The following is a 12,379-nucleotide window of genomic DNA, read 5'->3' as shown; positions in this document are numbered from 1 at the left end:
GGGGCGCTAACTGCTAGAATAAATGAGGCAGAAGAGAGAATCAGTAATATAGAAGATGAAATGATGGAAAATAAAGAAGCTGAGAAAAAGAGAGATAAACAACTACTGGATCACGAGGGCAGAATTCGAGAGATAAGCGATACCATAAGACGAAACAACATTAGAATAATTGGGATCCCAGAAGAAGAAGAAAGAGAGAGGGGGGCAGAAGGTATAATGGAGCAAATTATAGCAGAGAACTTCCCTAATTTGGGGAAGGAAACAGGCATGAAAATCCAGGAAGCACAGAGAACCCCTCTCAAAATCAATAAAAATAGGTCAACACCCCGACATCTAATAGTAAAACTTACGAGTCTCATAGACAAAGAGAAAATCCTGAAAGCAGCTCGGGAGAAGAGATATGTAACCTACAAGGGTAGAAACATTAGATTGGCAACAGACCTATCCACAGAGACCTGGCAGGCCAGAAAGGACTGGCAGGATATATTCAGAGCACTAAATGAGAAAAATATGCAGCCAAGAATATTCTATCCAGCTAGGCTGTCATTGAAAATTGAAGGAGAGATGAAAAGCTTCCAGGACAAACAAAAACTAAAGGAATTTGCAAACACAAAACCAGCCCTACAGAAAATCTTGAAAGGGGTCCTCTAAGCAAAGAGAGAGCCTCAAAGCAACATAGACCAGAAAGGAACACAGACAATATACGGTAACAGTCACCTTACAGGCAATACAATGGCACTAAATTCCTATCTTTCAATAGTTACCCTGAATGTAAATGGGCTCAATGCCCCAATCAAAAGACACAGGCTATCAGACTGGATTAAAAAACAAGACCCATCGATATGCTGTCTGCAAGAGACTCATTTTCGACCCAAAGACAGCCCCAGATTGAAAGTGAGGGGGTGGAAAACCATTTACCATGCTAATGGACACCAAAAGAAAGCTGGGGTGGCAATCCTTATATCAGACAAATTAGATTTTAAACCAAAGACTGTAATAAGAGATGAGGAAGGACACTATATCATACTTAAAGGATCTATCCACCAAGAAGATCTAACAATTGTAAATATCTATGCCCCTAACATGGGAGCAGCCAATTATATAAGCCAATTAATAACAAAAGCAAAGAAACACATCGACAACAATACAATAATAGTGGGGGACTTTAACACCCCCCTCACTGAAATGGACAGATCGTCTAAGCAAAAGATCAACAAGGAAATAAAGACTTTAAATGACACACTGGACCAAATGGACTTTACAGACATATTCAGAACATTCCACCCCAAAGCAACGGAATACACATTCTTCTCTAGTGCCCATGGAACATTCTCCAGAATAGATCACATCCTAGGTCATAAATCAGGTCTCAACCGGTACCAAAAGATTGGAATCATTCCCTGCCTATTTTCAGACCACAATGCTTTGAAACTAGAGCTCAATCACAAGACAAAAGTCAGAAAGAACTCAAATACATGGAGGCTAAAGAGCATCCTACTGAAGAACGAATGGGTCAACCAGGAAATTAAAGAAGAATTAAAAAAATACATGGAAACCAATGAAAATGAAAACACAACTATTCAAAATCTTTGGGATGCAGCAAAGGCAGTCCTAAGAGGAAAGTATATAGCAATACAAGTCTTTCTCAAGAAGCAAGAAAGGTCTCAAGTACACAACCTAACCCTACACCTAAAGGAGCTGGAGAAGGAACAGCAAATAAAGCCTAAACCCAGCAGGAGAAGAGAAATAATAAAGATCAGAGCAGAAATCAATGAAATAGAAACTAAAAGAACAGTAGAACAGATCAACGAAACTAGGAGCTGGTTCTTTGAAAGAATTAACAAGATTGATAAACCCCTGGCCAGACTTATCAAAAAGAAAAGAGAAATGACCCAAATCAACAAAATCATGAATGAAAGAGGAGAGATCACAACCAACACCAAAGAAATACAAACAATGATAAGAACATATGATGAGCAACTCTATGCCGGCAAATTAAATAACCTGGAAGAAATGGATGCATTCCTAGAGATGTACCAACTACCAAAACTGAACCAGGATGAAATAGAAAACCTGAACAGACCTATAACCACTAAGGAAATTGAAGCAGTCATCAAAAATCTCCCAACAAACAAAAGCCCAGGGCCAGATGGCTTCCCAGGGGAATTCTACCAAACATTTCAAGAAGAATTAATACCTATTCTTCTGAAACTGTTCCAAAAAATAGAAATGGAAGGAAAACTTCCAAACTCATTTTATGAGGCCAGCATTACCTTGATGCCAAAACCAGACAAAGACCCCATCAAAAAGGAGAATTACAGACCAATATCCCTGATGAACATGGATGCAAAAATTCTCACCAAAATACTAGCCAATAGGATCCAACAGTACATTAAAAGGATTATTCACCATGACCAAGTGGGATTTATCCCTGGGCTGCAAGGTTGGTTCAACATCCGCAAATCAATCAATGTGATACAATACATTAACAAAAGAAAGAACAAGAATCATATGATCCTCTCAATAGATGCAGAAAAAGCATTTGACAAAGTACAGCATCCTTTCTTGATCAAAACTCTTCAGAGTATAGGGATAGAGGGTACATACCTCAATATCATAAAAGCCATCTATGAAAAACCTACAGCGAATATCATTCTCAATGGGGAAAAACTGAGAGCTTTCCCCCTAAGGTCAGGAACGCGGCAGGGATGTCCACTATCACCACTGCTATTCAACATAGTATTGGAAGTCCTAGCCACAGCAATCAGACAACAAAAAGAAATCAAAGGCATCCAAATTGGCAAGGAAGAAGTCAAACTCTCACTCTTTGCAGATGATATGATACTTTATGTGGAAAACCCAAAAGACTCCACCCCAAAACTGCTAGAACTCATACAGGAATTCAGTAAAGTGGCAGGATATAAAATCAATGCACAGAAGTCAGTGGCATTCCTATACACCAACAGCAAGACAGAAGAAAGAGAAATTAAGGAGTCGATCCCATTTACAATTGCACCCAAAACCATAAGATACCTAGGAATAAATCTAACCAAAGAGACAAAGGATCTTTACTCAGAAAACTATAAAATACTCATGAAAGAAATTGAGGAAGACACAAAGAAACGGAAAAACGTTCCATGCTCATGGATTGGAAGAACAAATATTGTGAAGATGTCAATGCTACCTAGAGCAATCTACACATTCAATGCAATCCCCATCAAAATACCATCCACTTTTTTCAAAGAAATGGAACAAATAATCCTAAAATTTGTATGGAACCAGAAAAGACCCCGCATAGCCAGAGGAATGTTGAAAAAGAAAAGCAAAGCCGGCGGCATCACAATTCCAGACTTCCAGCTCTATTACAAAGCTGTCATCATCAAGACAGCATGGTACTGGCACAAAAACAGACACATAGATCAATGGAACAGAATAGAGAGCCCAGAAATGGACCCTCAACTCTATGGTCAACTCATCTTTGACAAAGCAGGAAAGAATGTCCAATGGAACAAAGACAGTCTCTTCAACAAATGGTGTTGGGAAAATTGGATAGCCACATGCAGAAGAATGAAACTGGACCATTTCCTTACACCACACACAAAAATAGACTCCAAATGGTTGAAAGACCTCAATGTGAGACAGGAGTCCATCAAAATCCTAAAGGAGAACACAGGCAGCAACCTCTTTGACCTCAGCCGAAGCAACTTCTTCCTAGAAACATCGCCAAAGGCAAGGGAGGCAAGGGCAAAAATGAACTATTGGGACTTCATCAAGATAAAAAGCTTTTGCAAAGCAAAGGAAGCAGTCAACAAAACCAAAAGACAACCAACAGAATGGGAGAAGATATTTGCAAATGACATATCAGATAAAGGGCTAGTATCCAAAATCTATAAAGAACTCATCAAACTCAACACCCAAAGAACAAATAATCCAATCAAGAAATGGGCAGAAGACATGAACAGACATTTTTCCAAAGAAGACATCCAAATGGCCAACAGACACATGAAAAAGTGCTCAATATCGCTCGGCATCAGGGAAATCCAAATCAAAACCTCAATGAGATACCACCTCACACCAGTCAGAATGGCTAAAATTAACAAGTCAGGAAATGACAGATGTTGGCGGGGATGCGGAGAAAGGGGAACCCTCCTACACTGTTGGTGGGAATGCAAGCTGGTGCAGCCACTCTGGAAAACGGTATGGAGGTTCCTCAAAAAGTTGAAAATAGAGCTACCATATGATCCAGCAATTGCACTACTGGGTATTTACCCCAAAGATACAAAGGTAGGGATCCGAAGGGGTACGTGCACCCCGATGTTTATAGCAGCAATGTCCACAATAGCCAAACTGTGGAAAGAGCCAAGATGTCCATCAACAGATGAATGGATAAAGAAGAGGTGGTATATATATATATATATATATATATATATACAATGGAATATTATGCAGCCATCAAAAGGAATGAGATCTTGCCATTTGCAACGACGTGGATGAAACGGAGGGTATTATGTTGAGTGAAATAAGTCAAACAGAGAAAGACATGTGTCATATGATCTCACTGATATGAGGAATTCTTTATCTCAGGAAACAAACTGAGGGTTGCTGGAGTGGGGGGTGGGGTGGGAAGGATGGGGTGACTGGGTGATAGACACTGGGGAGGGTATGTGCTCTGGTAAGTGCTGTGAATTGTGCAAGACTGTTGAATCTCAGATCTGTACCTCTGAAACAAATAATGCAATATATGTTAAGAAAAAAAAAAAGAAGAAGAAGAAGGTAGCGGGAGGGGAAGAATGAAGCGGGGGAAATCGGAGGGGTAGACGAACCATGAGAGATGATGGACTCTGAAAAACAAACAGGGTTCTAGAGGGGAGGGGGGTGGGAGGATGGGTTAGCCTGGTGGTGGGTATTGAGGAGGGCACATTCTGCATGGAGCACTGGGTGTTATGCACAAACAATGAATCATGGAACACTTCATCTAAAACTAATGATGTAATGTATGGGGATTAACATAAGAATAAAAAAATAAATAAAATAAAATAAAATAAAAAAAGAGTATTGGGACAATAGATTTTTTTTAAAAGATTTTATTCATTTATTTGACAGAGAGACAGCGAGAGAGGGAACACAAGCAGGGGGAGCAGGAGAGAGAGAAGCAGGCTTCCCGCCAAGCAGGGAGCCTGATGCGGGGCTCGATCCCAGGACCCTGAGACCACGACCTGAGCAGAAGGCAGACGCTTAATGACTGAGCCACCCAGGCTCCCCAGGACAATAGATTATTCAAATGAAAAAAAAGTAGTTAAATTCCAAATTCACATCTGCACACAAATGAATTTCAGATGGATTAAGGCCTAAATGTGAAAAGGTAAATATTATAAATTTCAGAAAGAAGTAAAGAAGCGCTTGCATGGCTCAGTTGTTTAAGCGTCTGCTTTCAGCTCAGGTCATGGTCCCCGGGTCCTAGGATCGAGCCCCGAGTCGGGCTCCCCGCTCAGTGGGGAGACTATTTCTCCCTCTCCCTCCCCCTGCTTGTGTTCGTTCTCGCTTACACTCTCTCTCTCAAATAAATAATAAAATCTTTAAAAAAAAAAGAATTAAAGAAGAGTATCTTTATGACCTTGGGGAAAATAAAAATTTCTCAGACAAAATACAAGAAATACAAAACATAAAGACTAAGATTGAGAAATTTGACATTTAAAGTGGAAATCTTTGTGTCCACACACACACACGTGCACAAAATGAAAAGGCAAACCATAAATGGAGAAAAGATATTTGTAACACATGTAACTAACGAAGGGCTAGATCTAAGATATATAAAGCACTCTCACAAATCACAAAGAAACAGATAATCGAAAATGGGCAAAGAGAAAAGATAAGGAAAGAGAATACATTTGTGACGAATTATATTAATACTGAAAACAACACAATAAAACCACCCAGGTTGGAACCGCCCTCCTTATCTCCCACCTGCAGGGCTTATACTCATCTTTCCCACTCTGCATTCCTTCATTCAACATTTATTCAACTCATATTTATTGATCACCTATTATGTGCCAGGTACTGTTCTAGACACTTAGATTCATTAGTGAAGACAACAGACAAAAATCTCTGCCTGTGGGAAAAATAATATTCTAGCACTGGCGGGGAGGTGATGAACAAAATACACAGTGAACATAATAGAAGTCAATAGCTTGGTGTGTTAGATGTCAGTGTTCTGAGGAAAAGAAAAGATAGTGGTGGTTCATGGGAACCAGGAGCGTCAGGGTAAGGTAACCAACTGTCATGTGTAACCAACTGTCACGAGGTTATCACTATAAGCCTGCAGGACGGTGAGATTTAAGAAAAGATTTAAGAAAATCTTGGGAGATGAAAGAGGAAGTCATCTGAGGAAATCACATTACATGGGGCCCTGGGGGTGGGGGCGGTTGACCATCTCCCCCTTAGGTGGACCGGAGATGGTTGGATGAGAAGGTGAATCAGGCCAGGAGGGACAGTGGTGATCAACTTTTCAACACGAGGTAGGCACGTTGGATTCAGAGTTCCCTGGCAGAGGCTCTCTGAATTCAGCAGCCCCGATCTGAAGAACTTTAGTTCATGACCTGCTCTTTACTTGAGGAGTAGATGTTTAGGAAGTGGAGAGTGCCAAATGTGCAACTCAAAGTATTTAGGATGCAATTAGATTTGGTTTAATAATTAAAAATACTTTTAGAATTTTCTTTGGCAGAGATTAGGCTATTAATTAGCATGTCATGGGAACCCAGCATTTATTATTTCTCTCAAAAACCCATTTGTGGTGGAAAATGTGCTGAGCCTCATTTGTGAAGATAATTATAGTTGATATCTTTGTGAGTGTCTGCCAAGTTCCCAGTGACTTCCCTCTTCTCTGGGAGCTGCTTCCAGAATTTATCAGGGTGGGGGAGGGGGACTTCTCTGCCCACATTTCTACTGCATGAGCATATCCTCTGGTCATAGCTTATTGGAACAGAACTGGAATCATGAGCAAAGCTGAGCCAATAAGATCTTTCCTCCCAGGAATTTTGAATTGGAGCCAAGAGAGCCAGGCTAATCTGTCTGTCTGACTGGAACTATAAAATGTAAATTCAGGAACTGAGGGTGGCCATATTTCACCAAGTGGTCTTGAGGAGCAGAGAAAGTCGATTTGCAGGAAGAATAAAGCAAATGCACGGAGAAGAGCTTAGGGGAGACACAGAGAGGGTTGTGCCTTTCAGGTTCCGAGGAAAGCTGAAGCCCAACTGCTTCCCAGCTCTGGGGTTCAACAAACACTCCTACATCTTCGTAATCCATGACATTGGCAGCTAGTCAATTAGACTTACAATTCAGGGATGCTATAGGTCTGCGATAGCAGGGAGAATGCATTTTGAATTTTGTTCCCACCAGTGATAATGGGGCTCATTGTCATTCATTCACCATTCATTCATAAGCTTTTTGGGGGGTACATGTTAAGTGTTAGTGACTGAAGATATAAGACAGAATAAGACATAGTCTTTGCACTCGAATGATTCATTTGTCTTGATTTTTAAGGTGGTGGGTTAGGATGTGGGGATATAGTGTTTGGTTCTGAAACACGAAAGTTCTCCTTGTGAGCTTGAACTGATCTGAGAATCAAAGCCTGACTTTAGCTGCTTTAGGGTTGATAGATATAAAACGTACTTTGTGAGCTACAGACTGCTACATGAATACTTTTCACTGGTTATAGTCCTATCTCCTGAGTTATTCGGCTTTCTGCCTCCACAGGAACACGTATTAAGCACATTCCTCTGAAGAGGTACATCTGATTTAGGAAGAAAACTAAGTTTTTAAATTGTCCAGTTTAGCTAGAGATTTGCTCAAAGGTTTTAAAACTATGTATCAATTTGATATAATTATACTTTATTTTTATTTAAATAAAAATGTTTTGAGATTTCCAATATTTTGGGAAAAATGCTTCTTTTGTGAACAAAAGATATAATCACTTCAAACAATGATTGTGAGCTTCTGGAGAAGACAGGTAAATAAAAACCAACTGAAACAGAAATAACCCCCAACAAATGAACTAAAATACCTCTGGGATTTGTCCAGATATCTGGGTGAATTGTGTAGCAGGTGGGATTTGGCTCCAATTCCTTTTTTTTTTTTTTTCCAATTCCTTTTTTCAAATGTCAGTGATAGATCCTGCTCACAGGAGAGCCCAAACAACCCCTTCTCTTAGCTGATGCTCATTTTCAAGGATCCACTCAGATCTCTTTCCCTTTCTACGATGAAGAGTTCTTAGAATTTATAACTCTCTAGAGGGAATTCATTAAATATTTATTAAGGTGAATGCATTTAAAGCTCTTGCTTTGCTGCCTTGGAATCTGATGTCCTCAATTTCAGCAACCAGTTAACATTTAGAACAATAGAAGGTTAGGGATAGAAGGTCTGTAGAGATCAATGATGCTGATAGTTAAGAGCATGGGCTTTGGAGATCTGGTGGATAGCTGACCTCCACTGTCCTTGGACAAGTTACTTAATTCTCTAAACCACATGTATTAAGCAAAGATAATACCTCCTTTCTCCTAGAGGCGTATGAAGATTAAATGATTGACACTGATCAAGTTGTGCAGAGTCTGTCTGGCTTGAAGTAGGTGCTAATTAAATAGTCCTAGCTGTTATGATTGTTATTATTGTTTGTTACAAGTGATTTCTCCACAGTCCTCTAGCTCATCAGTACCAGATGCAGGTCTTTTGAATTGCATGGGACCTGTGTCTTTGATATTATGTTTCCTTCTTTTGGTGGTGGTCTTAAAAGTGAAATCATTACAAAAGGAAATCCTAAAGAAATAAGGTCTTTGTAACTGACAGCATTCTCTTTAACAACATTCTCATTCTTACTAACTTAGTCATTTGCAATATCCCTCCTTTATTAGAGTTAAAAAGGGATGTTACCATGAAATCCAAGAAATTCCTTATGAAGCCTTTTAAATTCATCTTACTTGAAGTCTTCGGGGTGGATGACTTTTAATAATACTTGTTTCTCCGTGTTCCAGTGGGATGTCAAAATACATGGCCCTGGGCACTTGAAGGATTGGGAGAGAAATAAAAACAAACCATAAACAAATTGACTATTACATTAGACTAATCATTAGACTTTGTTAATACAATTTGGTACCTTTTTAGTTATATATGTCTAACCTATATGTTGAATGTGGAGATGAAACACGTAAGGCAGAGGTCCTACATGAATGCAAAGGATAAAATTTAGCCTAGACCCAGGATTTAATTTTTGCTTTCCTCATTTCTTCTCTGAATTCATACTGGATGGAATTTATATTGGATTTATATTATAATGGATTGGAAAAATAAAAAATGTATTGACTACAAATATTGTTCAAACATAGAATTTGGTCTGGAAAATAGAAACTCTTTTTAATTTCATGAAATTGCTCCAAAATAAATTTTGGAAATAAAAAAAATACATCTTTAAGAAATGAAAATAAATTCTCTTTTCAGATGAAATAGATGGATGGTGGACAGATAGATGAGTAGGTATTAGATAGAGAGATGATTTTAAAAATGGAGCATGAGTTTGGACAGGAGTATGCAATATTTAGCACTGTATGTTCCCAATTAAATAATAGTCCCCCCAACTAGGGAAAGAAATTCCCACAAGTTGCCCTATAATACACCACATCAATATTCTTTCCTGATGAAGCAAGCTAGGGCTACAGAGTAAGCCTTGTTAGGAAACAGCTAGGACTCAAGAGGTCCATTATGGGTTTTATGTTTTAGCTTGATTACCCTGGGGTGGTAGGACTGCTACCATGATCAACGCTGCATGAAGGAACTTTTGTCTTTTCCTCTTAGTAATCTGGAAGCATTCTAATTTCTAGATTGTTGCAGAGACTATCCCACAGTTTCACTTTGCATTCTAAATGGAAAAATCCCTGTGTAATTATGTGTTTCTATCCTTACAACATTTGAACGACCACCTTAAAAACTTCACCATGTCTGTATTTTCTTTCAAGAGATGCTGGCACACTGAACAAGGCAGAAACAACAGCAATGACAACAACAACAACAAAACCTTTTCAGTTAAGAAATGTAAGTATTTCTGGCAACACTTTCTTCAGCAGCCTGACTCCTCCTGATTTTTATGTTATGATTTGAGTGGTAACACCTCATTATTTAATTCGGTTCATCCAAAATGGCAGAGGCTGTGTCAGGCAGTTTTTTTTTTATCCTTGATTTATAGGTGAAGGAAATTGATGCAGTAATTTTCCCAAACTCATACAATTTGGCATTTGGTGGAGCTGAGTTAGAATACGGGTCTCTTAAAATTAGTGATCAGAATGTTCACCATCCATCCCTTTGTTATTTTTAATGTGATTTTGTCATTTCAAAAATAAGATTATTTTCCAGGTGGGACTTTAATGCATTAGAATCAGTTTTCACTATTCAGTTCCCAGAATCTTAAAACTCTGGATACATGGTTTGAATAAAAAAAGGAACTCTTCAATGAAACTACAGGAAAATTCCCATTCACATGCTTAGGAAGTTGGAGACATAAAAATAGGCCATATCCCCCGTCAAAGGTTGTCAGCTCTTCAGAAAATAGCCATGAGAATCAGTGTGGGTGAGAGATACCTGACACTGAAAGAGAATATAAGGCTTTCTGGCCAAGTTGACCAGTAATGGGAACTTTTTGTGTTATTGATCCAGAATATAAATAAAGAAAAAATTAAATAGATATATACATATGCATTATATACTTGTATTTCTCTTCCCAAGTTAGAATCACTGTTTAATTATCATTGTGGTTGTCATAAATATTTTATATGTCTTATAAAATATCCCGGGATAATTTATAGCCACTTCAGGCTCAGAGCTTCCAATCCTAATGGGGGAAAATTCTCTTAGTTCTGCAGATGACAGAACTTAGTTCATATTCTGCGTGAAGAATGTGGGGTTGGGGAGGGGTGACTCATCCTCTCATCTGTACTGCAATAAATCAGTTCTGTTTGGGGTGGTTTCCAAATTCACATTAGGATGAATTCACTCCTAAAGTGTTGCTTTCAAAACAACAAAGCCTGATGCACTAAATGGTTCTGAAGAGAATGATTTAAATTTAGAATCTAACTGAAACATATGATTGTCATAATTTATCACATCTATATAATTTTAATCGTCTGGCAAAGCTAGGTATAAACATTGAGAGCACTGTAAACTAAGCTGAAACAAAATGGTTTTTTCCTTCTCGTGTGGAACGGTAAAGAGCCCTCGGCGCAGAGTTTACACACCGGTTCGAAAGTGCCCGGAATACTCGACAAACAGCCTCGAGTTGAAAGCTGGCCCCTTAGGTTTCAGCCGTTTGGAAACTTCCTGATAGGATTATGGAGACAGACAGTCCACTACGTCTGTCGATAGCTTCCCTGGGCCGGACTCCGCAAACCTCACGACGGTGTCACACCTACCTGCCGAGTGTCTTCCACACCCCCAGAGAGGTGGTGGCTGCCTTTCCGAAGCTGTATTCCGATCCTGCAGCCTTGCGAACACATAGGAACTCTTTCCTTCCAGATTCTGGCCGAACGCGAAGGCCACGGGGCTGGCGGAGGGAGCCTCTTCCCCTTCGTTTTGCAAGGGTGCTACTTTGGTCACCCGAGGGTGAGCCTTAGAATGGCTCAGGCCCATTTCACAGTAAAGATATTCAAAGCACAACCATGGTGAAAGTGGTTTGGGGCCTTGAACTTAGCTTGTCCTAATTAAGGTCCGTCAGAATTTTACCGCAGCTCCACGAAACACTTCATGGCATCTTTCTAGCTTTCTTTCACCACACAGTAAACCCTCTGGCCACTGCCTGGGAGGCTGGTTTCCATGGAGATGTCCCTTCAGCTCCTACTCTGCCATTCCAGGCCCAAAGAATCCAGTTAAACATTGACTTGGTTATGCTACTTTGTGAAAGACTCAGTGGTAGGAACAGAAGCCACTGTCGATCATTAAACAAATCTCTAACACCAGGAAGGCCATTAACAGGGATGGAGAGCAGGGGTTTAAAGCAGTCTTAAACTTGACCCTTTTATTGCACGTACGCTTCAATACCATCTTTGAGAGCTACCAACTGAGAATGGCTAAATCACCTTCAGAGACGAGGGGATGCACGCTAATCATCATTTGTTAATCTTTGATTTTAATTGAAGCAATTCTTTTCCGAATAGGACAGGTAACAGCAGCGTGGCTAAAATAATTTTATTTTTCCTTCAATACCTTGAATTGCCTTTGAAGGGGATTAATACATTACAGGAGGGCACGGAGACAATAGAATTTTTTTCCCTGGGGACAAGGGGACACACTTTTCCTTCTTTTTTTGATGTATAGTTAAGATACAATTTTATATTAGATTTAGGTG

General features: G+C 39.5%; 1 protein-coding gene across 1 annotated transcript in view; it reads right to left on the bottom strand.

Annotated features, from left to right (window-relative positions):
* CCDC198 (coiled-coil domain containing 198) overlaps positions 1–11,664 on the bottom strand; it is a 31,011-nt gene extending 19,347 nt beyond the window's left edge. The window contains exons 1-2 of the mRNA XM_021701381.1: positions 11,448–11,664; positions 8,970–9,052 (exon numbers count right to left, since the gene is read on the bottom strand). Of these exons, the coding sequence (XP_021557056.1) occupies positions 8,970–9,052; positions 11,448–11,664 (300 nt within the window). The remainder of the gene's footprint in view (positions 1–8,969; positions 9,053–11,447) is intronic.
* Between the last annotated feature and the right edge of the window lie 715 nt (positions 11,665–12,379).

The sequence above is a fragment of the Neomonachus schauinslandi genome, chromosome 9 (genome assembly GCF_002201575.2).
Source record: "Neomonachus schauinslandi chromosome 9, ASM220157v2, whole genome shotgun sequence".
NCBI classification, from domain to species: domain Eukaryota; kingdom Metazoa; phylum Chordata; class Mammalia; order Carnivora; family Phocidae; genus Neomonachus; species Neomonachus schauinslandi.
This window is presented reverse-complemented; position numbering and strand designations above follow the sequence as displayed.